Source organism: Balaenoptera ricei, chromosome 10 (genome assembly GCF_028023285.1).
Source record: "Balaenoptera ricei isolate mBalRic1 chromosome 10, mBalRic1.hap2, whole genome shotgun sequence".
Taxonomy (NCBI): Eukaryota; Metazoa; Chordata; class Mammalia; order Artiodactyla; family Balaenopteridae; genus Balaenoptera; species Balaenoptera ricei.
In genome coordinates, this window is record NC_082648.1 from 7631958 (window position 1) to 7656217 (window position 24260).

The window sequence follows — 24260 nt, forward strand, 5'->3', positions numbered from 1 at the left end:
TTTGCTCTGAAGAAACTATTTCATTTGATGTATTGTTTATTTTTGCTTTTGTTACTTATGCTTTGGGTGTCATATCCAAAAAATTATTGCTAAGACCAAAGTCAACGAGCTTTTCCCCTATGTTTTCTTATAGGAATTTATGGCTTCAGATCTTATGTTTAAGTCTTTAATTAATTTCAATTTTTGTGAATGTCGTAAGATAGTATTCCAATTTCATTCTTTTGCATGTGAATATCCAGTTTTCCCAACACCATGTGAAAAGACTATATCTTTCCCAGTGAGTATTCTTGGATCCCTTGCCAAATATTAGTTGACTGTATATGCATGGGCTTATTTCTGGGCTCTCAATTCAGTTTCATTGGTCTATGTGTCTGTTTTTATGTTAGTACTATACTGTTTTGTTTACTATAGCTTTGTAATGTAGTTTAAAAATCAGAACGTGTGATGCCTCCAGCTTCGTTCTTCTTTCTCAAGATTGCTTTGGCTATTTGGGGTCTTCTGTGGTTTCATATGAATTTTAGGAGTGTTTGTTCTATTGCTATAAAAGTGCCATTGGAATTTTGCTAAAGATCACATTGAATCTACAGATTGCTTTGGAAAGTGTGGGCATTTTGACAATATTAGTAATTCTGATCCATGTATATGAGCTATCTTTCCATTTATTTGTGTCTTCTTCAATTTCTTTCATTAATGTCTTATAGTTTTCAGTGTACAGATCTTTCACCTCCTTAGTTAAATTTACTGCTATGTATTTTATTGTTTTTGATGCTGTTGTAAATGGGATTGTTTCAATTTTTTTTAGATAATTTGTTTTTTGAAATTTCTAAAGTCATGACTGGCCCTATCAGCAGTTAGAAAGCTATCTGACACTACCCTTCATGGTCACCTCAGGGAGGGGTAGATAGAAAAGGAAAAGGTTGGTTTAGGATAGAAGCATATACTTAAAAGGAAGTAGTTATTAATAATAGAAAGAAGATGAAATATAGTTCAGGATATCTCAGAATTCTGATTTCATGTTTCTCTAAATTGGTATTCATTTTCATATAAACTTTCTGTAGACTATGATTGTATTTGTAATAAAACTGATTATTTACTTAAGAATTTATTTAATGTAGAATAAAACGTAAATTTGATGTACTGGTACTCCCTTCTGTCCACATCAGTCAGAGCCTGCAAGAATCAACCACAAAATGTTCCATACCTAACAAAAAGCTTTGGCATGTGCATGTATGTGTGTGCCTATTGTGTGTATTTGTCCTAGGATCCCACAAGCCACGCAGTGGCACAGCCCTGGGAAAAAAAACAAAAAACAAAAACCAGCAACAAATACAAAATTGCAACTGAGAAAAGTGTTACAAAAAACTTGTAAGAGATTTTATTAAAGGAATTTGCACAAGTAAATGGATGTCAGAGGAGGTCTTTGTGAGCAGAACTTCCCTCAGACCCTGGGAAGTGGGCTCCTGCCCAGGTTCTGTGCCTCAGTGGACCCAAACTTTGGAATGCTTTCCTCAAAAATTTACAAGTCCCATTCTGATGCCTGGGACAAGCTGAGGCTGTAGGAATGAGGGGAACATGGACGGATTATTTTAAACTGTAGATAGGAGTTCCGTAGTACATTCCTAACAAGGAGCTGATGGGATATTTATGGACGATCCAATCATGATCTCATCAATACCCACCAGTATTGACTGATTAACTGAAGGTTCCTAGGTGCCAGGTACTATATTAAATGTGGGAGATACAATAATTAGCAAAACAGGGTCCCTGCCCTTACAGCTTATATAGTCTGACTGTGCACACTGGAGAGGTTTCCAAATGAATTTAGATGTGACTCTTACATTCTGGGCCTTCGAATGCTAACTACTCCAGGGTGTAGGTTTAAGTTAATATTCACTGTTTTCCTTATGCATCATTGCTTATATGGTTATATCTTAAAGAAAATTGTAGACAATAAAGTACAGAGGCAGCCCTTTGTATTTTTCTGAGCAATTCTCCTTTCCCATCAAGGGAGAGTTCATTTGGATTCATTTCACACGGACCTCATTAATGTTGGCATCTTATTTCTTCTATCCCATATGGTTACTATTTTCATTTTATTCCAGGTAGCAAAGTACCAAACTAGAGAAGTCCTGGGAGGACCAAACTACAAGAGACAGAGGATGAAGAGAGAAGGAAGACAGTTTCATGGCCTCTTTCTTTTTAAAAAAATTTTTTATTTTTAAATTTTTTATTGAGGTATAGTTGATTTACAATGTCGAGTTAATTTATGCTGTACAGCAAAGTGATTCAGATATATCTATATCTATATCTATATCTATATCTATCTATCTATCTATCTATCTATCTATATATATATATCTTCTTTTTTAAAAATATTCTTTTCCATTATGGTTTATCATAGGATATTGAATATGGTTCTCTGTGCTATACAGTAAGACCTTGTTGTTTATCCATTCTATATATAATAGCTTACATCTGCTAATCTCAGCCCCCCACTCCAACCCTCCATCCCTCCCCCAACCCCCTCCCCCTGGAGTCTCTTGGCCTCTTTCTATTGGGCTTTGGTGGGAGCAGTGCAGAAGAGAGTTTGACATTCTGTGCCTTTATTATCAGAACTTTGCTCTAAACTCCAGGAAGTCTTTCTGACTAAACTACTCTTAGAGCCAACATTACAGTGCAGTTCTCAAAGCTGCTGGACCAGCAGCATCGGCATCACCTGAGAACTTGTTCAAAATGCAAATTCTCAAGCCCAGCTACAGACCAATGAATCAAAAACTCTGGGACTGGGGCCCAGCAAGATGTATTTCAACAAACATTTTTTTGTGTCTCCCTTATTAATAAATCAATTAAGACAAAAGATGGGTTCTTCTCCCTATAGTATATGAAGTATGTGAAGTTACCTATAAGAAAGAATAATTAGTTAATAATGCCACAAATCATAAAGTCATACCAAACAAGAGCCCCTAAGAGGGAAGGACCATTGAAAGGGTTTGGGAGAGCAGGAGCCAAGTGAATTATTTTGAAGGTAATGAAGAGATGGATAGGATGAAGGATAATTTTTGCCCTTTACTCCTCATTTATGTGTTTATACTGAGTACCCAAGCTAGGAGAAGGAAGACGGATAAGCTTTAATTCTCACTCTAAAGAGTTTGACAGTATGGGTGGGGAAAAGAGGCATGTAAAGTAAGTGACAAGACAAGGTAGATAATGCTGTGGTCAATTCACTAGGTAGTGAAGTTTGGGGTAGAGAAAAAAGGAATTGGTTCTGTCTGGAGCAGTGGAGTATATGAGGTGGATTAGAAATGCCTTCATAGAGGTATTAGTTGAATCTGGAAGGACAATGAGAAATTCTCCCAGTAGAGAAGAAAAGGCAATTCAGGCAAAGGGAATGGCATGGGCAAAACCATACGTATGAAGAAGCAGTCTTTCAGGTTTTTTCCATCTGCTTTGCTGTGTCACTCTGCCTTCTGCTGATCATGTGGAACCCTCAATGCCCCAAACAGAAGTAAACATCTTTCTACAGATCTTTTTCTTTTTAATGAAAGTTGCAAGTTTTTTAATTTAAGAAATACTAGAACTAATTTAATTTGTCCTATTTTTTCCAACCTCCAGATCTTTATTGATTATCAATTATTATATTTTAATTTTTAATTGCATTAAAATACATAACATAAAATGTACCCTCTTCACCATTTCTAAGTGTACACAGTTCAGTATATTCACATTGTTATGTCACAAGTCCACAGAGTTTGCCTTATTTTACTCTTCAAAATGTTAATTGCTTGAAAGTTGCTAACCCTACGAAAGGGTGCTCCATCATAATTTTTAATAACACTAAAGCAAAATTTGCAGAAAGCTTACTATGTGCCAGACACTGTGCTAGGCACTTTCCATTCATCAAGTCATTTGATTTTTATACCAACTCTATAATATAGGTGCTATTATTGTTCTCATTTTATAGATGAGGAAACAAAAGCACAGAGAGGTTAACAACTTGTCATGGGTCACACAACTAATAAATGGCATCCTCTGTACAGATTCTTTGCACAATTATCTTTCTTCTGCAAGATTGGTGTCTTATGGTTGCTGGAGCAGTAAATAGATGTTTTAAATCTCCCTTAGCAGTGAAGTCAACTTCCTAGGTATCCAAGTTAAATACATGCAATGTAAATAAGCACCCCTCCCTAGCTTAGGTATTACTATCTTTTCATTGCATAGCTAATATATTATTGGACGTGCATAGCTGGAACCATACCTGTCTCCATTCTCACTTCTCTTTTAGATCCACATGGTTGGAAAATGTTCAGCAGAATCCCAAAGTTAAAAAATCTTATAAACTAAAATCAAAGGGCCAGGGTAAAAGAAGATTCTTGGCTGAAGAGAATGAAGGTGTATTTCTGTGATTTTAGAAAAGCTGTGAGAAGTAGACATGTGTAGTGGTGGGCCCTGAACATGTTACAAAGGGAAGAAGAGGGGAAAAATTTAGAATCAGAAAATTCAAAATAGGAGGAGAGAAGGAAAAGGTGCCAAAGGAAGTATGCTAAGCAGGTTCTATAAACTTTCTTTCTTCATTTTTCAGTTCCTTTGTTTTGACATGTAAAACATTACCTCTACATTACAGCTCAGAATGAATTATATTTTTGCTTTAGGCAGTCATTTATCTTTTAGAGTGATTAAAAATTGATTTAAATGCCTTTTATATTTTATTTGATATCATTTCCAGAGATCTTCATTTATTTGTGCAGTTTCTGTATGGTGTGTTATCCCAGGGATTGGCATTTACTTTTTTCTGTAGATAATCAATCAGATAGTAAATAATGCAGGCTTTGCATACAACATAGTTTCTAATAATCCCGCAAATCTACTATAGCACAAAATAGACACTGATAATATGTAAACAAATGAATATTACTGTGCTCCAATAAAACTTTATTTACAAAACCCGTGAAAGGCTGGATATGACGAACAGGCCATAGTTTGTCAACCCCTGTTTTATCTTCTGCCTTAATTAAGAGCTCCCTTTAATATTGCTTGTAGCATAGATCTGCTGGCAGTAAATTCTCTCAGCTTTTGTTTGTCTGAAAAACTCTTTTTCCCCTTCATTATTGAAAGATATTTTTGCTGGGTACAGAATGCTGATTTCCATTTTTTTCCCCCTCCTTTTAGTACTTTAAAGATGTCAATCCACTGTCTTCTGGATAATATTGTTTTTCATGAGGAGTTTGCTGTAATTCTTTTTTTTTTTTTTAGGTAATGTGCCTTTTTTTCTCTGGCCACCTCCAAGACTCCCTATTTATCTCTGGTTTAGAGAAGTTTGAACATGATGGATTAGGTGTGTTTTATTTTAGCATTTATCCTGCTTGGACTTCTCTATGATTCCTGGATCTATTGTTTGATGTTTTTCGTTACTTTTGGAAAACTCTCATGTGTTATCTCTTCAAACATTTCTTCTGCTTGTTCTTTCTCTCTTCTTCTAGGATTCCAATAACTTGTACATTAAACCATTTGATATTGTCCCACAGCTCTTGGATACTCTGTTCTATTTGTTTCTCCTCTTTTCTCTTGATGTTTCAGTTTGGGTAATTCCTAGTGACCTACCTTCAAGGTAGGTATTGGTTTATTATTTCCTCAGCTGTGTCAGGTTTACTAATGAGCCTTTAGGAGGAGCTGCTCATCTCTGATACCATAGTTTTTATTTTCAGCATTTTTATCTGACTTTATCACTTATGTCTTTATTCTCAAATTCCCTATCTGTTCATGGATGTTGTCCACCTTCTTCATTAGATCTTTTATTAAGATTGCTCCCAGCCATTTGAAAGTCCTTCTTTGATACTACTAACATGTAGATCATCTCTGAACCTGGTTCTGTTAATTGCTTTGTATTCTGAAGACAGGTGGTTGTATTCTTTGTTATTTTTCTTTTGGTAGATTATATAATTTTTGATTGAATGCCAGACATCTTGTGTAGAATAGGAGGGATTTAGGTAAACACTATTTGTGCCTCTTCTCAGGCAGTTTAGCATGGTGGATAGAGTCAATCTAGTTAAAAGGTGAGGTGGAGTTAGGTTTTGCTATTGCCAAGATTACTTCCAGTGCACCATAAGCTTCAAATTCCTCTTACAGTATCTTATGCTTAGGGTGGGGTCTGGAATGCTGGAAAGATTTCTCAGTGTTTGTTCTCTGCCCTCAACTCTCAACCTTCTTTATACACCTTGTAGGAGTATACAGAGGTAGTTTCTCTCCATATTCATGCTCCTCTGCCAGTGGCAGACTGCTACTACTAGTCACTTGGTGTTTGCTAGGGTAGTGGTGAGGGGTAGGGTGGTTCTCTGTGGTCCTCTTCATTTTCAGTCTTAGGTAGTTTTTATATACCTGGACATTGGAGAATGAGATTTCTCAGGATTCCTGCCTCTACTCCCTGCCTACCTCTGCTGTGTATCTGTGGCAGGTCTTGTGTGGGAAAGATTTTCCTGCCCCTCCTTCAGTTTTAGGAGACCTCTGAAAGTACTGGCCTAGAACTCTTGGCTGAGGACTGTTTCTTTTCCCTCCCCCAGGGTAGATTTTTTCCCCCTCTATCCTTCTCTTGGCAACAATGGGTTTTTACCTGTGCAACAATGCGGGCAACAGTATTTGCTTCTCCTCCCCAGAGGCTTAAGACTTTTGAGAGAAGAGTATGGGCATCTGGGCCCTTTCCTGCAGTGATAGATAATATTGTCCACTCTGCCTGTACTACTAAGAGAGACTTAATTTAGTCTGTCATCCTCTCCTAGTCTTTCTTGTGAGCACCTGGTCAAGGTCTTGGAAAAGAACCCGTGAGTAACTACAAACTTCCCTTGCTTCTGTGGCACACAGAGGTTTTTTTGGTAGTTACTCAAGCCCACATAGACCTTTAGTAGTTCATTAAAACTTTAGCTGTATTTTTCTTACTTGCTTCTATGATGGCCCAAATACTTCCCATGTTCTGGCACAGATGAGACAGTCCACACATCCAGTCTCTGCTCTGGAGGAACTGTGTCTCCTTAGATTTCAGGCTACTTAGTTGAGCTGCAGCCTTGACTCAGCTCTCAGATTCAACTTTTTGGTTCAAGAAAAGTTGTGATTTTGCAGTTTGTCTGGCTTTTCCTCACTGCCAGGGAGACAGAAATGCTCTCTCCAGTTTTTTACATCTATAAAGGAAGTGGAAATTCCTAAAAATTGTTTTGTATCATATTTCCTCCCCCCACCCCTTCAGTTAGTATTGCAAACAATTCCTTTTGTCCTGAAAACATTATTTTAAATGGCTGAATAGAATTGCTTTGTATTAATATGGCAGTTTATTCAACCAAGCTCATATTATTGGGCATTGTAATAGACTTAATGTTTTATTTTCCCAGCATCTTTACCCCAACTCACTTCTTTCTTCCTTTTTTTTAAACTGTGATTTTCTTCCTCCCTCCCTTCCTTTCTCCCTCCCTCCCTCCCTGCCTCTCTCCCTCCTTCATTCCGGCTGCACCGGGTCTTAGTTGTGGCACACAGGATCTTTTAGTTGCAGCATTTGAACTCTTAGTTGTGGCATGCATGTGGGATCTAGTTCCCCAACCAGGGATTGAACCCAGGCCCCCTGCAATGGGAGCGTGGAATCTTACCCACTGGACCACCAGGGAAGTCCACAACCCACTTCTTTCTTTAGAGAATTTCTCCTCCCCAATTCCATGTGGCTCTATGGGGCTGTCAATCACAGTAGCCTATCACTCAGGCCTCAGAATGACCCAGGAACTCCCAGTCATAGTAGCCTGGCTACAATGATTGATTCAGAAGTGAGCATGTGAAAGGAGGAACAAAATCTTCAGAAATTTCTCTAACTTAGATGAAAATTTTTATCTACCAGGATCCTAGAGCTGGAGATTCTGGATTGATGACTCACAGCTGCCATCTTTCCCACCACTTGAAGGAAATCCTATGTGCGGCAGGAGATGAGCAAATAAGACAGAAAGATTGGGGGGGGTGGTGGATAATGAGTCCTGGCAGAATCAAGACTCTAATTCCAGGTCATGAAGTTTTCAGAGTTTCTCTGGTTCATTTCTTTCTTTGTCTGATCCTCCCCAGTTATTCAAAACTCTTTTTTTTTTTTTTTTTTTTAAATCAGTCATCAATTTTATACACATCACTGTATACAAAACTCTTTTTTTGTTTAAGTTGGCTTGATTTGGGTTGGTCATTGGTCCTAGAAAGTATCCTCACTAATTTATACTTTAGGTGGCTTTCAAGTCTTGCCATTATAAAGAACACTGGGAAGAATCTCAAGAGTGGACACATTTTCTGCATACGTGCCTGCTCTCATTCCCCATAAAAATACATTCCCAGAATAGGAGTGACTAGGTCAAAGAATATGCAAATCTGAAAGGCTCTTGATGTGTATTGTGAAATTGCCCTTTAAGATTGTCGCCTTTGTATTTCTTCTATGAGTTTGTATGTTCCTATTTCCATACAGTCACAATAATACTTATTATTAATCAAAAAAATTCCCAATTAAATAAATGTATACTACTTTTGTATTGATACTGCTCCCATTCCTGTGCTCCCAAATATGTCTTTTTTTAAATGATTTATTTATTTATTTATTTTGGCTGCGTTGGGTCTTCATTGCTGCGCGTGGGCTTTCTCTAGTTGCAGCGAGCGGGGGCTACTCTTCGTTGCGGTGCGCGGGCTTCTCATTGTCATGGCTTCTCTTGCTGGGGAGCACGGGCTCTAGGCATGTGGGCTTCAGTAGTTGTGGCTCGCGGGCTGTAGAGCGCAGGCTCAGTAGTTGGGGCACACGGGCGGGCTTCGTTGCTCCGCGGCATGTGGGATCTTCCCAGACCAGGGCTCAAACCCACGTCCCCTGCATTGGCAGGCAGACTCCTAATCACTGTGCCACCAGGGAAGTCCCCCAAATAAGTCTTAATAGAATAATAAAAAGAGAAAAAAAGATCCAATGGGGATGGGAATTTAGAATGAAGCCAGAAAAAAGGGAAGGATCTAAAATGTGTTCTGAGAGCTTTACCGCTATGAATACTCAGCACGTTTTTTTTTTCCCCAAACAGGTTTTATAGACTGGCTGAGCCAGTGTGAATGTTTCAGGGAGAAAGAAATTTGAGGAAGTGAATAGAAGCCCTACCCTGGTATACCACCTCCGCCTGAGGCCCCAAAAGGTGACTGGCTGTGGCATCAGCCATAGCTCCATATATATGTGGGTGAGCAGACCTCTGGTTCCTGGTCCTGAGGAGTCTATCCCACCCACAAAGATGTGGGCTCAACTCCTTTTAGGAGTATTGGCCTTATTGCCAGCCATGGCAGAAAAAAGCCTCCTGTAAGTGGATGGTGTCAGCGTTGATTTAGGGCAGGCGGCTTCTTCGTCTATCCTTCTCAAATATAACTGTGGGGAACAGGAGATAGCCTCTGGTTTATTTTAATTTCCTTCTCATCTTTTCCCTTCTTTGGTTTCACTTTTCCTTTACCCAGAGAGAAAAGGTAAGATGACAGGAAGAAACTTTAAAAAAAAAAAACGATATTAAAATATAGTAGCCTCCCAGTACCCTGTTCTCTGTAAGAGAACTAATTTCCTCCTTGGTACCCTAGGTCCAGGTTCTCAATGATGGTCTACTGGTGGGAGGTTTAAGGCTGTACACTGAGTTATTTGTTGCTTTTCTGCTTCTCCCTTATAGAAAATAAGGTTCATAAAGACAGGGGCTTGGTCTGTTTAATTCATTGCTATATGCTGAGTGCTCAGAAGAGGGATTAATTTTGTATTAAATAGATGAATCATTACTGCCCTGAAATCCTTTTGCTTCTTCAATAGAAACTACCTGGTGACATTACCAGCCCAGCTTAAGTTCCCTTCTACTCAGAAGGTTTGTTTGGATCTGAGCCCTGGGTACAGTGATGTAAAATTTACTGTTAGTCTGGAGACCAAGGGCAAGACCCTCACATTGATAGAACATTCTGGATCGAAGACGGGGCACTTACATTGCAAGTCCTTTTTGGTAAGTACAGGCTTAGCCCAACTGTAGTCCTCAACTTTCCTATTCTCCTCCCTGGGTATTCACTATAATTTCTCTTTAAGTATGTTTTCTGTAATTTTACTTTTGCCATGGCCTTTAAACCTATCTCTCCTAAACTTCAATTCCTGGACATAACTTCTGATATTATTCTCTGGCAACTTTTTAATGGCTCTACCCTTGCTACCCCCATCTAACTCATTTCTTTCCTTTGATTCTCCCTCTTGGGTTGAGACGGGTTGATTCTGTTCCCCCAGTCTCCTACTCCTCCCAGAGCTCCCTTTTCTTGGCCAGGTACCTGTTCCTTCTGGTGGCATAGAAGAAGTAGCCACGGTCCAGGTGAGAGGAACTGGAAATAAAATCAACTTTGAGGAGAGGAAAAAGGTTCTAATTCAGAGGCAGCAGAATGGCATCTTTATACAAACTGACAAACCTGTCTATAACCCAGGGCAGCAAGGTAAGAGGCACACAGATAGGATGAGACAAAAGCCTGGGAAGAGCTGCACCCATCGGTAGAGGGGCTTTGCAGGTTGGTGGCAGGCTGATGGACCAAGGAAGAGAGGGGGGTCTGGAGGGATGAAGGGTTATGTGTGTTGAATACATGCAGTACTACAAACGCGAAAGACTAGTTGGTGGAGTTGCTACTGTGTGTGTGTATCTAAAACAAAATACAGGGAATTCCCCTGGTGGTCCAGTGATTAGGACTCGGTGCTTTCACTGCTGTGGGCCTGGGTTTGATCCCTGGCCGGGGAACTAAGATTCCACAAGCCGAGTGGTGCGGCCAAAAACACAAATAAGTCAATAAATAAAATAAAACAAAATACACATTTCTCTTGGAATGGAATTTGGCAGGTGTAACTGGATTCCTGGTTCTCACAGAAAGCTGCTTGTGTACAAATCAGAAAACATCACCAAGGGCATTTGGCCGGAGCCCTGTGATTCGTATTTGTTCCTTCTGCCTTAGAAGGGGATTCCATTCTGAGGTTTCAAAGTCAGGAGCCATGAAGAAAAACTGTTTGGGGCGTGAGCTCTCTCTCAGACTAGGTTTTATTACAAAAGTAAAACCTGATGGGATTTTGCTGACTAAGAAGTATGTGTGAGGAAGCATAAAGGGTGGAAGAAAGAAAGATTCTGAGAGGGGAAAAAAAAATCCCCTTTGCTAATGATGCCTGTTTCCTTCTAGTGCATTTTCGCATCGTCACCCTCACCAGCAACTTTGTTCCAGTGAATGACCAGGTGAGAATTTAGTTGGGAAGAGGGACAGGGAAAGGGAAAGGGGTAGGGCTGACTGAGAGAGAACAGGGAAGAGGAGAAGAGATTCTTTCCAGGGGGGGAGGCCCTCTAGGTGCAGAACGCTTGTGGGAACTGGAGTTCTAGACTCCTGGCACACATCCAAATCGTCCCCGCCCTTGTCTGCCTGAAAACATGCAGAGGCATCTAGCTGTCATGTTTGATAGCTGAGAACATCAATTAGGTTAACATTCCTGAGAGATGGTTCCATTTGCTGCTGTTTTTTAAAAGAGTTTCTTGCAAACTTCAAGACTTTCCCTCCAGGAGTGACACCTAGTGGCTTTGCAGTTCAAATACTAAGAAATAATTCAGGAGTGTATTTAACAGATGGAAGAAATAAGAATATCCACCCCCACCATCTTTTTTTTTTTTTTCTTGCTATGAGGCAAGGTAATTTATAGAGCAGACAGTTCTTTTAAGGCAAAGTTCTGTTGCCAAAGGTAAAAATGTGGTAACGTTTGGTGAATACTTAAATTTTCCTTGAACTACCTGATTGCTAGAATCATTAGCCTTATGATAGGTTTGCTCTCAATTTTTTTTTTTCTTGTGTCATTTCTAAGTGCTTTTGAAAGACCTCTCAGACACTCCTGGCTGTCTTCTTTTTCCTTCAGTTACAGCCCATGTATTCAAATGAAAATTTTAAAGATAATTTTGGAGAAAGCATTACTTATATTTCCATCTCCATGTTTTCAGAACTGCTGTTTCCTTTCCCAGTGCACAGGGAAGCTATAAGCTTATTATTAATCGGTAGCCTCCTCCAACCACTACTTTCTTTCCCGATTTAGAATTCTTTTCAGTTTCTTCTTCCTATCAGCTGTATTCTTTATCAGTTGGGTATAATATTAAGTACTTACTTCTTAAACGGAGTGTTGATTCCAGAGCTGAAAAGAGGGTATGCAAGGGTTAAAGTGTAGCCACAGCCAGTTATTTTAGACTCTACTGCCCCCTGGAGGTTGATCTCATTAGCTACCCCTGTTACATTATCTTTCCTCAGCTCAAATTGGGCCGAATTGCTGAGAGGTGCCCTGATTTCCATAGCTATGCTCTATTTCTGTTGTCAAATTACTCCTTCTTCCTCCTCACACCATTTCTTTAGTCAGCCCCCGCTCCAAGTTCCAACTTGAAATACTGAAAATTTGAAACACTGAATTTGAAACTCCAAATGAAACACTGAAATTAACTAAACATTTTTTACTAGGTAACAGAGTGGCAAAAATTGTGAGTTTACAAAGCTCAAGATTTTATCCTCAAGCAACTGAAGCATACATGATACTAACTGATTCTATCTAGCTTGGTTGCTACACCCATTTATTCAGAAACCTCAGGCAGCTTCCAGTGCAAATGCTATCTTCCTAGTTGAACACTTGTTTCCTTCCAGAGACTGCTTCTGCCTGACTCGTGTCCAAATCTGCTTCTTGACTCCCTGCGTGAGAAAAGTACTTTGCTATCTGAGGAACTGGTCTTTTTTTGTTTGTTGTGTTTTTTTTGTAGAATTTATAGCAATCCACAGTAATCTCAGTGATACTTGCCTCCTTATTGTGTAAAGAGCCCGGTTTGTACATGTCCTATTCTTCCCTTCAGGAAGGAGGGCAGAATATTCTCCCCACCCCTTAACTGCCACCCCAAATGTGCCACTTTGGCATGTGGATTATTTTGAGCTGAAGGCAATCAAGGTCCCAGAGAGTCAGGAGAAACTTTTACTTCTTTCTTAAATGCCTAAAAGAATGTAGATGGGGGTGGGGGTGGGGTGTATGGGTGTGACTGGGCCAGAAAGAGAGCTATTACCTAACTTTTTTTTCCTTTCCAGTTTTATTGAGATATAATTGGCATACAGTACTGTGTAAGTTTAAGGTGTACAATATAATGATTTGACTTACATCATGAAACAATTATCACAATAAGGTTAGTGAACATCTATCATCTCATATAGATACAAAATTAAGGAAGTAGAAAAAAATTTTCCTTGTGATGAGAACTCTTAGGATTTAATCTCTTAGCAACTTCCATATATAACACGCAGCAGTGTGAATTATATTTATCAGGTTATATATTACATCCCTAGTACTTATGTTTCCTGTAACTGGAAGTTTGTATCTTTTGACCATCTTCATACAATTCCCCATCCCCTCATCCCCTGACTTGGTAGCAAAAAAATCTGATCTTTTTCTTTGCCACGCCACATGGCTTGCAGGATCTTAGTTCCCTGACCAGGGATTGAACCCAGGCCTTTGGCAGTGAAAGCGCCGAGTCCTAATCGTGTACTGCCAGGGAATTCCCAAATCTGATCTTTTTCTATGTGTTTGTTTGTTTTTTAAGTATAATTGACCTACAACACTATGTTAGTACCTGTTACATCACATAATGATTTGATATTGCTAAACATTTCAAACTGATCTCCATAAGTCCAGTTGTCATCTGTCACCCTACAAAAATATTACATAGATTTGGACTATGCTCCCCACACTGTACATTTCATACCCATGACTCATTTATTTTGCAGCTGGAAATTTGCACCTCTTAATCACCCTCACCTATTTCTTTCCTTTCTGCACCCCACACCCCTCTGACAACGACCAGTTTGTTCTCTGTATCTATGACTCTGTTTCTGTTTTGTTATTCTTGTTCATTTGTTTTGTTTTTTAGATTTCACATATATGTGAAATCGTACAGTATTTGTCTTTCTCTGTCTGGCTTATTTCACTTAGCATAATGCCCTCTAGGTCCATCCATGTTGTTGCAAATGGCAAGACTTCATTCTTTTTTATGGCTGAGTAATATGCCATTATATATATATATATATATATATATATATATATATATATATATATATATATATATATATATATATATATATATATATTACATCTTCTTTTTAAAATTTTTTGGTTGCATTGGGTCTTCATTGCTGCGTGGGCTTTCTCTAGTTGTGGCGAATGGGGGCTACTCTTTGTTGCGCTGCACAGGCTTCTCACTGTGGTGGCTTCTCTTGTTGTGGAGCACGGGCTCTAGGCATGCAGGCTTCAGTAGCTGCAGTGCGTGGACTCAGTAGTTGTGGCTCGGGGGCTCTAGAGCACAGGCTCAGTAGTTGTGGCACATGGGCTTAGTTGCTCCGTGGCATGTTGGATCTTCCCGGACCAGGGCTTGAATCCATGTCCCCTGCATTGCCAGGCGGATTCTTAACCACTGTGCCACCAGGGAAGTCCTGCCCATTTTTTGTTTTTTTTTATCGGGTTGCTTTTTTTGATGTTGAGTTGTATGAAATCTTTGTATATTTTGGATATTAACCCTTTATCAGATATATCATTTGCAAATATCTTCTCCCATTCAGTAGGCAGCCTTTTCATTTTGTTGATAGTTTCCTTCACTGTGAAAAAGCTTTTTAGTTTGATGTAGTGCCATTAAAATTTTTTTCCTTTTTCTTCCCTTACCTGAGGAGACATATCCAAAAAATAATTACTAAGACCAATGTCAAAGAGTTTACAGCCTATGTTTTCTTCTAGAATTTTTATGGTTTCAGGTTTAACATTTAAGTCTTTAATCCATTTTGAATTTATTTTTGTGTATGGTGTGAGAGAGTAGACTACTTTGATTCTTTTGCATGTAGCTGTCCAGCTTTCCCAGTGCCATTTATTGAAGAGGATGTCTTTTCCCCATTATATATTCTTACCTCCTTTGTTGTAGATTAATTGCCCATATACGTGTGGGCTCATTTCTGGGCTCTCTATTCTATTCCATTGATCTATGTATCTGGTTTTGTGCCAGTACCATGCCATTTTGATTACTATAGGTTTGTAGTATAGTTTGAAATCAGGGAGCATGATGCCTGCAGCTTTGTTCTTCTTTCTCAAGATTGTTTTGGCTATTTGGCGTCTATTGTGTTTCCATACAAATTTTAGAATTATTTATTCTAGTTCTGTGAAAAATGCCATTGGTATTTTGATAGGGATTGCATTGAGTCTGTAGATTGCCTTGGGTAGTATGGTCATTTTAACAATATTAATTCTTCCAATCCATGAACATGTTATATCTTTCCATTGTTTGTATCATCTTCAATTTCTTTTATCAGTGTCTTATAGTTTTCTGAGTACTGGTCTTTTACATCCTCAGATTTATTCCTAGGTATTTTATTCTTTTTGATGTGATTGTAATTGGGATCATTTTCTTAATTTCTCTTTCTGATAGTGTATAGAAATGAAACAGATTTCTGTGTATTAATTTTGTATCTGTAACCTTACTAAATTTATTGGTGAGTTTTAGTTATTTTTTTGGTGGCATCTTTAGGATTTTCTATGTATAGTATCATGCTGTCTATAAACAATGACAGTTTTACTTCTTGCTTTCTGATTTGGATTCCTTTTATTACTTTTTCTTGTCTGATTGCTGTGACTAGGACTTCCAATTCTATGTTGAATAAAAGTTTTGAGAGTGGGAATCAATGTCTTGTTCCTGATCTTAGAGGAAGTGCTTTCAGCTTTTCACTGTTGAGTATGATGTTAGCTGTGGGCTTGTCATATATGGCCTTTATTATGTTGAGGTATGTTCCCTCTATACCCACTTTGTTGAGAGTTTTTTTTTAATTATAAATGGATGTTTAATCTTGTCAAAAGCTTTTTATGTGTCTATTGAGATGGTCACGTGATTTTTATTCTTCAATTTGTTTGGTGTTTCACATTGATTGATTTGTGGGTATTGAATCATCCTTGCATCCTTAGGATAAATTCCACTTGATCATGTTGTATGATCCTTTTAATGTACTGTTGGATTTGGCTTGCTAACATTTTACTGAAGATTTTTGCATCCATGTTCATCAGTGATATTGGCCTTTAATTTTCTTTTTTTGTGATATCTTTGTCTGGTTTTGGTATCAGGGTGATGCTGACCTCGTAGAATAAGTTGTAAAGCATTCCTTCCTCTGCAATTTTTTGGAATAGTTTGAGAACTCTTCTCTAAATGTTTGATAGAAGTCATCTGTGAAGCCATCTGGTCCTGGAGTTCTGTGTGTTGGGAGTTTTTTTTAAATTACTGATTCAATTTTATTAATGATAATTGGTCTGTTCATATTTTCTATTTCTTCCAGTTTAGTCTTGGGAGATTGTACAGTTCTAGAAATTTGTCCATTTCTTCTAGGTTGTCCATTTTATTGATGGGTGATTATTCATGGTAATCTCTTACAAACCTTTGTATTTCTGTGGTGTTGATTGTCACTTCTCCTTTTTCATTTTTGGTTTTATTAATTTGGGCCCTCTCTTTTTTTTCTTGATGAGTCTGGCTAAAGGCTTATCAATTTGTTTATCTTTTTTGAGGAATCAGCTCTTAGTTTCATTGATCTTTTCTATTTTTTTTTTTTTTTTGCCTCTATTTCATTTATTTCTGCTCTGATCTTTATAATTTCCTTCCACTAACTTTGGGTTCTGTTTGTTCTTCTTTTCTAGTTCCTTTAGGTGTAAGGTTAGGTTGTGGGGTTTTTTTGAGATTTTTCTTATTTCCTGAGGTAGGCTTGTATTACTATAAACTTCCCTCTTAGAATTGCTTTTGCTGCATCCCATAGATTTTGTATCATTGTGTTTTTGGTTTTGTTTGTCTCCAAGTATTTTATTTTTTGATTTTTTTCAGTGATCCATTGGTTGTCTAATAACCTGTTGGTTAGCCTCCATGGGTTTATGTTTTTTGTTGTTTTTTTCTTGTAGTTGATTTTTAGTCTCATAGTGTCATGGTTGAAAAAGATACTTGATATGATTTCAGTTTTCTTAAATTTATTGAGATTCTTTTTGTGGCCTATCATGTGTCTATCATGCTATAATGTTCAATGTGCTCTTGAAAAGAATGTGTATTTGGCTGCTTTTGGATAGAATGTTCTATATTATATTATATATATAAATATATATATATATGTTCATATATATATGAACATATATATGTTCATTTGGTCTAATAAGTCATTTAAAGCCAGTGTTTCCCTACTGAGTGTCTTTCTGGATGACCTGTCCATTGATGTACATGGGGTGTTAAAGTCCCCTACTATTATTGTGTTACTGTCAATTCCTCCCTTTATGTCTGTTAATATTTGCTTTATTTATTTAGGTGCCTGCATCTTTTAAAAGTATATCTTAAATAATCATCATATTATTATAACACCTTAGAAAATTAACAATAATTATTTAATATCATTTAATGTTCAGTTCTAATTTTTCCAAATAACTGAGTTTTTTTTTTCCAAACTATGATCTGATCAAATTCATGCATTACATTTGATTGTTACATTTTAAAAATTTCTCTTAATCGAAACAAATCCCCCTTATTTTCATATTAGATTGACTTTTTTTTTGAGAGAGAGAGTGAGAGAGAGATCAGGCTAGATGACTTATAGAATGTTCCCATTCTGGAATATGATATTGACTTTTGAGGAAGCCTAGTTGTCTTATGGAATATTTGATATTCTTGATTTGCCTGATTATTTCCTTACTGTGTAATAGAACTTGTTCCTTTATCTTCTGGAAGTAGCTCTGAAGTCTTAATTAGGTTTAAGCTAAACTTTCGGTAAAAATATTTGGTGAAAGAAAAATAGGTAATGCTGTGAACCTCAAATACATCTCTGGAGGCACATAATGTCAGGTTGTCCCGTTATTAGTGATGGTGAGTTTGATTACTTAGTTAAGGTGATGACAGCCTAATTTCTCCAATGATAAGGTGTGTCCTTTTTTTGAAATTAGCAAGTAATTTTGGGGTGACACTTTGACAACTAGCACAATGACTCATTCTCCAATTAAACTTAGTGGTTTTAATATCCATTTGCCTGAGGAAATTGTACATGATCCTTTGATGGAGCTCTTTTAAACATTTTTTTTAAAAGAAATTATTTTGCAGTGCTTGAAAGGTTCCTGCCCACTGGCATTCAGAAAGTGGAGGAGGAGGCCAGGAGAACGTCAGCTACCAAGAAGAAGTTTAAACATGGTGGAGCCTCCAGATACTAATATTTTCTCTTAGGGCATGTTGTGGAAGAGCTCAGTCACAGAGCACTGATGGATGCTGAGGGTCTGAAGTTCCATTTCTTCAAATTTTTTGGAGACTGGCAATCCCTTTAGGAAAGCTCTTCCTTCTCCTCCCCCAGCCAATAAGCCTTTGCCCCACTGTTACTCTTACCAGGGCACAAAAGAGACATTTAGAAAGGAAGGAGTGGGCAACAGAGAAAGAGAGAGACCTTCGTGAACTTTTTGCTTTCAGCAAGCCTATCCTTATTGAAAGTTCTTCTTTAACCCATATTATCTGGTTTTCCTTTTCAGTACACCATTGTGGAACTGCAAGTAAGTAGAAGTTTCTTTTTCTTTTCTGTCAGTTGTGGAGAAGGTGGTTGGTGCTAAAGCTTGAAGTCAGCAACGACTCTGAGATCTTGGCCCAGAGCCTGAGACTCTGCACCAGCACAAAGTACCTGCAATCCCACCTAAGCTGTGCCTGTTCTCTTGCCTCTGCCCACCCTGCCCCTCTCAGTGTTAAACCTCTGTAAATAAGGACACCAACCTCTATAGTGATGAACCTTCCTACTCTGATGCCTGTACGTTCTCTGCACTGTGTCAATCCAACGAGGATTGGTTCTGTACTCTTAGTCTTTGGGTTGGCTATTATCACAGACACTCAACCATTGAACATGACAAGAATACCTGTGAGAAGTATTAAGAAGGTGAAATTCCTCACAGCTTCCCCTCCATTTTTCTGTCAAATTACCTATCATTCAGGTATCTTACAATCAGTCCCCTCAGCATTGCCCCACTTAAGGACCAAGAATAATCACTCTTTGTAAAGGGCATCCTAAATCCCACTTTCTGAAACATGATAACATTTTAAAGGACTCAGTCTGATCGTTTGAATCCACAAGGGCCCTTTTCTTCCTGGACACAGACCATGGGGGTCATGAGCAATGGGTGGGATTCTTTAGGTTCTTTTTGCTTCTTTACATGCTTTCTGCAGTGCAGGGTGGGAATCAAAGAGGCAGGCACGTCATGGGATTTCTTTTTAATGGACACAGGATCCAAACAACAATAGGATTGCACAGTGGCTGAACGTGGTGCCCAAGGAAGGCATTGTAGATCTGTCCTTCCAACTGGCACCAGAGGCGACGCTGGGCACCTACAGTGTGGCTGTGGAAGATGGCAAGACCTTTGGCACCTTCAGTGTGGAAGAATATGGTAGGTGGGAGACTTAGTAGGTCAAAGTGTTGGACATAATCTTTTTTTATTTTTTAATTTATTTTATTTTATTTATTTTTGGCTGTGTTGGGTCTTCGTTTCTGTGCGAGGGCTTTCTCCAGTTGTGGCGAGTGGGGCCACTCTTCATCGCGGTGCATGGGCCTCTCACTATCGCGGCCTCTCTAGTTGCGGAGCACAGGCTCCAGACGTGCAGGCTCAGTAGTTGTGGCTCACGGGCCTTGTTGCTCCGCGGCATGTGGGATCCTCCCAGACCAGGGCTCGAACCCGTGTCCCCCGCACTGGCAGGCAGACTCCCAACCACTGCGCCACCAGGGAAGCCCGGACATAATCTTGTGTCAAAATCAGCAAAGGTCAAGTAAAATCTACTATGGAACTAGGTCCAAGATGGCAGAAGATTTGACTTCCAGTGGACCTTGAGCCTCCTTATACACTCATTGTAATACATTAGCATAAGCTAAGTGGCACACCCACCAGAGCCATGACAGTTCCGAGGCTGACCATCAGAAATCAAAAAGTGGACAGTGGCCCAATTCCTGGAAATCTCTGCCCCGTCCCCAAAATAGTTGGAATAATCCTCCCACTCATTATGAAATTACCCAGCCCATAAAAACTAACTGCCCCATATTCTTGGGCCTCTCGCCTTCTGAGATGGGCCACACTCTGTGGAGTGTGTTTCTCTCTAAATAAATCCACTTCTTACCTAGAAACAAAAAAAACCCAGAGGGATTATTTATTCATTTTAGTGCTAAACCGGCTAATAACTTCAGGAGCATTTTACCTTAATAATGCCCCGTTAATTTAACTAGCTAATTAATTATCACTGCTTTATACCCCTCTACTTTAAACTACCTTTTTGACCACTACCTATATGGTCAAACCTTCTTCCTCTTTGTTTTCCATCTCTCTCCAGTGCTGCCTAAGTTTAAGTTGGAAGTGGTGGAACCCAAACAGTTATCAATGGTAGAAGACTCTTTCTTAGTGAAAATTTGCTGTCGGTAAGAATAAAGCTCTGGATCCAGTGAGGATTAAAGCTATATTGAGAGATGTTGTGAGGGAGTGTTATGGAAAGAGGGATTGTGGAGGTAGCAGCTAAACCTTGGGATGCTTTATGTAGTCCAGAGTCACGAGTTCTGCAAGAACGCATGTTCTAATTGTGTTTCTGTCCTTACTTTCCACTGCTCTCTCAGCCAGCATGACTGATTTAGTGTCTGCTTTGTACAGAGCACAATATTGAATCCCATGGGGAAATAGGAGTAAGGAAAAAGAAAGACACTGTTGTTGTCCTTTGGATGATATTTATTGTGAAATGGCAATACTCTAAGGTTTTGAGCAAAGCAGGGATGTGAATGAGAGCTGGAGAAGGCTAGGACTGTCAGAGTACTTCCAGAGGTGGGAATGTGAGAGAGAAGGAAAAGTGTTGTTTGGGGGAGGAGGGTTGGATCGTAAGTAGAATTGCCCAACTCTGACTCCTCATGCTTTTCTGGGTTAGGTACACCTATGGAAAGCCTGTGCTAGGGGCAGTGAAGGTATCAGTGTGTCAAAAGGCATATAATTACGGGTATCGAGAGCCAGAAGGGGAACACCTACCTGACAGATGCAAGAATATCTCTGGAAAGGTGAGTAAAAGGGATGTAGAAAGGAACCTTAATTCCTATGTCCTAAAGAGTAAGTAAGCACCAATATAGAAAAGTGGTTAAAAACAAACAAACAAAAACCCAAAGTAGAAAGCATTTCACATGGTTATTATCCCAGTTCCAAAGAACCAGGCAGTCTTTTTTTATCCCCACAAAAGATAAAGCCTTTTAGAATCTGCCTTGGAATCAAGAAATTAACCTAAACCATTGGGAGATAAAATTTTCCTGTTCTGAAGTGGGTTCTTTTCTCCTCATATCTTGGAACTTCCAAGTTGCTTTATGATTATATATGTGTGGGTGTATACTTCATGTTATGGGATGGGGTTTCTATCTTAAAAATGGAGAAATGAAAGTATAGAGATGAGAAATTATTTTCTTCTACAGGAAGAAATGGAAATTTCTTCCATCATGAAATGGAAGTAAAGATTAGGTTATTCATCCTCTCTCTCTCCCTCTCTCTCTCTCTCTGACTGTGTCACTAGACTGACAAAGCAGGATGCGTCTCAGCTTCTGTGGCCATGTCTACCTTCAGCCTCACTGGGCATTCTTACCACCAGGACATCAATATCGTGGCTACTATCGTGGAGGAAGGGACAGGTAAGTGAGATGCTCCTTGGTTCATTAAGAAAAGAGAAAGGGAAAGAGCTGTCCCAGAGACAGACCTACTCAGAGGACTCAAGACCCACCCTCATCGCTGTTTGGAAGGGACTCTGTTCCTAGTTCACAGTCAAAGGGAAGTGCCAGATTCCCTCTGCCATCCACTCCCTGTTTCTCCAAAAGTTTGGGGAGGAGGAGTTGGTTTGGATCTTTGGCCAGAAATATATTCAGCTCCCTACTTCCAGTGACACCATCCTTTCAGGGATTTTATGTTAAACATGAAGGTGAGGATATCAGGTTTTTAGATCATCATACATCTGGTTTCCCTCTGCAGGAGTGGAAGCCAATACCACTCGGGATATCTTCATTTATGCACAAACGGAATCAATGACATTTGAAGACACCAGTGATTATTATTACCCTAATTTCCCCTTCAGTGGAAAGGTATGTTAAAACTTGTCTCTGCACAGACCAAAAAATGCTTAACCATCCACTGTCACCTCCTTCCTGTACACATATAATAATAGCTAACTTAGCATTGTTCGAAGTACTTTATGTGTATTCACTTGTTTAATCTTTACAACAATCCTGAGTTAGGCACTCTTATTGGCCCTATTTTACAAATAAGGAGGCTGAGGCACAGAGAGGTGAAGTGATTTTCCCAAGGTCATAAGCTCATAAGTGTTAACTATGATCAAAGCCAGGCAACCTGCCTCTCGAGTATGTGCTTAACTCCTTGCACTGTGTGTCCTTAATCTCATATGAGATGTGCCTTGAATATTAATGTGACTTCAGTGCCCTTCCTAATGCCAGGGGTTCACATTCTCATGTTTAAATCTTTGAATTTTAGAGCTGCAGGTTATCTGGAGAGATCATCTAGTCTGAGCTTCTGCATCTAGGCAAGGTTAATATCAAGCTTCCTGTGACAGAGAGCCATTTATAGCTCCTTAAGCATTGTTTTTAGCGATTTAAAAATTGGTAGTGTTTTCTTGCTGATTCCTAGCAATCTACCCCTCTCTCCAGCTTAGCTTTCTTCACTTCCCAAACAACTCCTTAACACAAGAATGTTGTACATATTTAGATCCATTTATTCCTTAGTCATCTTTTCTCTAGACCAAGAGTAGATGTGGACTTTCTTAGAGCCTAAGGATTATACAATTTAGGAGTGGAAGGGGACTCTCTGTAGGAAAATGAAAGCAAAAAAAATGTACAGAGCCTTGGCAGGGGTGTATGCAAATGAAGGGCCCTGACGCTTGATAAGCCATGTGGCAAATCTACTTCTGCTCCAGGCCAAGCTACTTCTGTGTGTTTCTCAGTTCCTCATAGATCCTACTTTCCAACCCCTGAATCACATTTACCTTTCTCTGGACTCTTTCCTGAAATGTATTCTTACAGTTTCAAGCTTACACTAAACCTGACTCTAATGCCCTAATGACCTTCACCCCTCAGATAAGAGTTAGGGGCCATGATGGCTCCCCCCTCAAGCATCATTCAGTGTTTCTGGTGATTGGTGACAAAAATGGAACCATCAAGCAGACCCTAACTACTGACAACGAAGGTCTTGCTCCCTTCAAGCTGGACACGGTTAATTGGGACAGGAAAGACATTTCTCTGGAGGTAAGCACTGGGAGGTCCAGCTTTCCAGCAAGGAAGACCTCCCTGAAGGAAAACGTCAAAATTTTCCTTTTCCCCCCACTACACCACCACCCACCACCCCTGGGGAATTCCATCTCCCCCATTCACCAATCCTGCCCTTCAGTTGACAAAAAGTTTTTCTTAGATCCCATTTTTAATACCAATCAGATAAATGACCTTCAGATAAAAATTGCTATTTCTACTAATTCATTTTATAACTTAACTCCATCTCTGTCTGATCCTTTATTTGAAATCAGATTAGGGAGGAAAAAGTGGTTCAGAGTCATCTTCTTCCTCCTATTCCCCTTTTCCCTCTTTCTGTTACTCATTGAAATAACAAGAGAATTCTAGGTTTTGCATAACTTATAGGGAAGGTTACTTGTATCAGTTATCAATTGCCACACACTACTGCTTAGCAGACAACTACAGAACTTTAGTGTACACAACAGGAAGCGTTTATTGCTCCTGTAGCTGGGTAGACAGAAGGGCAGCTCTACCGATCTTGGTGGACTTCCTTATGTCTGTGGGTCAGCTGACTGTAGGCTGGCGCTCCACACATCTCACGATCCACCGAGCTAGCCCAGGTATATTCCCATGGCAGTGAAGAGATGCAAGAGCAAAAGCAGACATGCAAGAGCAAAAGCAGACGTGCAAGGGCTTTTCTAAGTCTCTACTTATCTTGTGTGTGCTAACACCCATTCCCAAAAACAAGTCACATGGTAGGTCCACAGTTAGACTAAAAGGGCACACTTGGTAAAGTGGACTTCCCTGGTGGTGCGGCAGTTCAGACTCTGCGCTCCCAATGCAGGGAGGCTGGGTTCGATCCCTGGTCATGGAACTAGATCCCACATGCACGCTTCAACTAAGAGTTCGAATGCCACAACTAA

At 39.3% G+C, this 24260-nt stretch overlaps 1 protein-coding gene across 1 annotated transcript in view; it reads left to right on the plus strand.

Annotated features, from left to right (window-relative positions):
* The first annotated feature begins 9247 nt into the window (after positions 1-9247).
* Positions 9248-24260, plus strand: part of A2ML1 (alpha-2-macroglobulin like 1) — a 43023-nt gene continuing 28010 nt past the window's right edge. The window contains exons 1-11 of the mRNA XM_059935273.1: positions 9248-9328; positions 9818-10001; positions 10311-10473; positions 11200-11252; positions 18587-18607; positions 19327-19486; positions 20418-20502; positions 20997-21123; positions 21624-21738; positions 22073-22182; positions 23188-23355. Coding sequence (XP_059791256.1) covers positions 9264-9328; positions 9818-10001; positions 10311-10473; positions 11200-11252; positions 18587-18607; positions 19327-19486; positions 20418-20502; positions 20997-21123; positions 21624-21738; positions 22073-22182; positions 23188-23355 — 1251 coding nt within the window. The 5' untranslated portion in view covers positions 9248-9263. The remainder of the gene's footprint in view (positions 9329-9817; positions 10002-10310; positions 10474-11199; positions 11253-18586; positions 18608-19326; positions 19487-20417; positions 20503-20996; positions 21124-21623; positions 21739-22072; positions 22183-23187; positions 23356-24260) is intronic.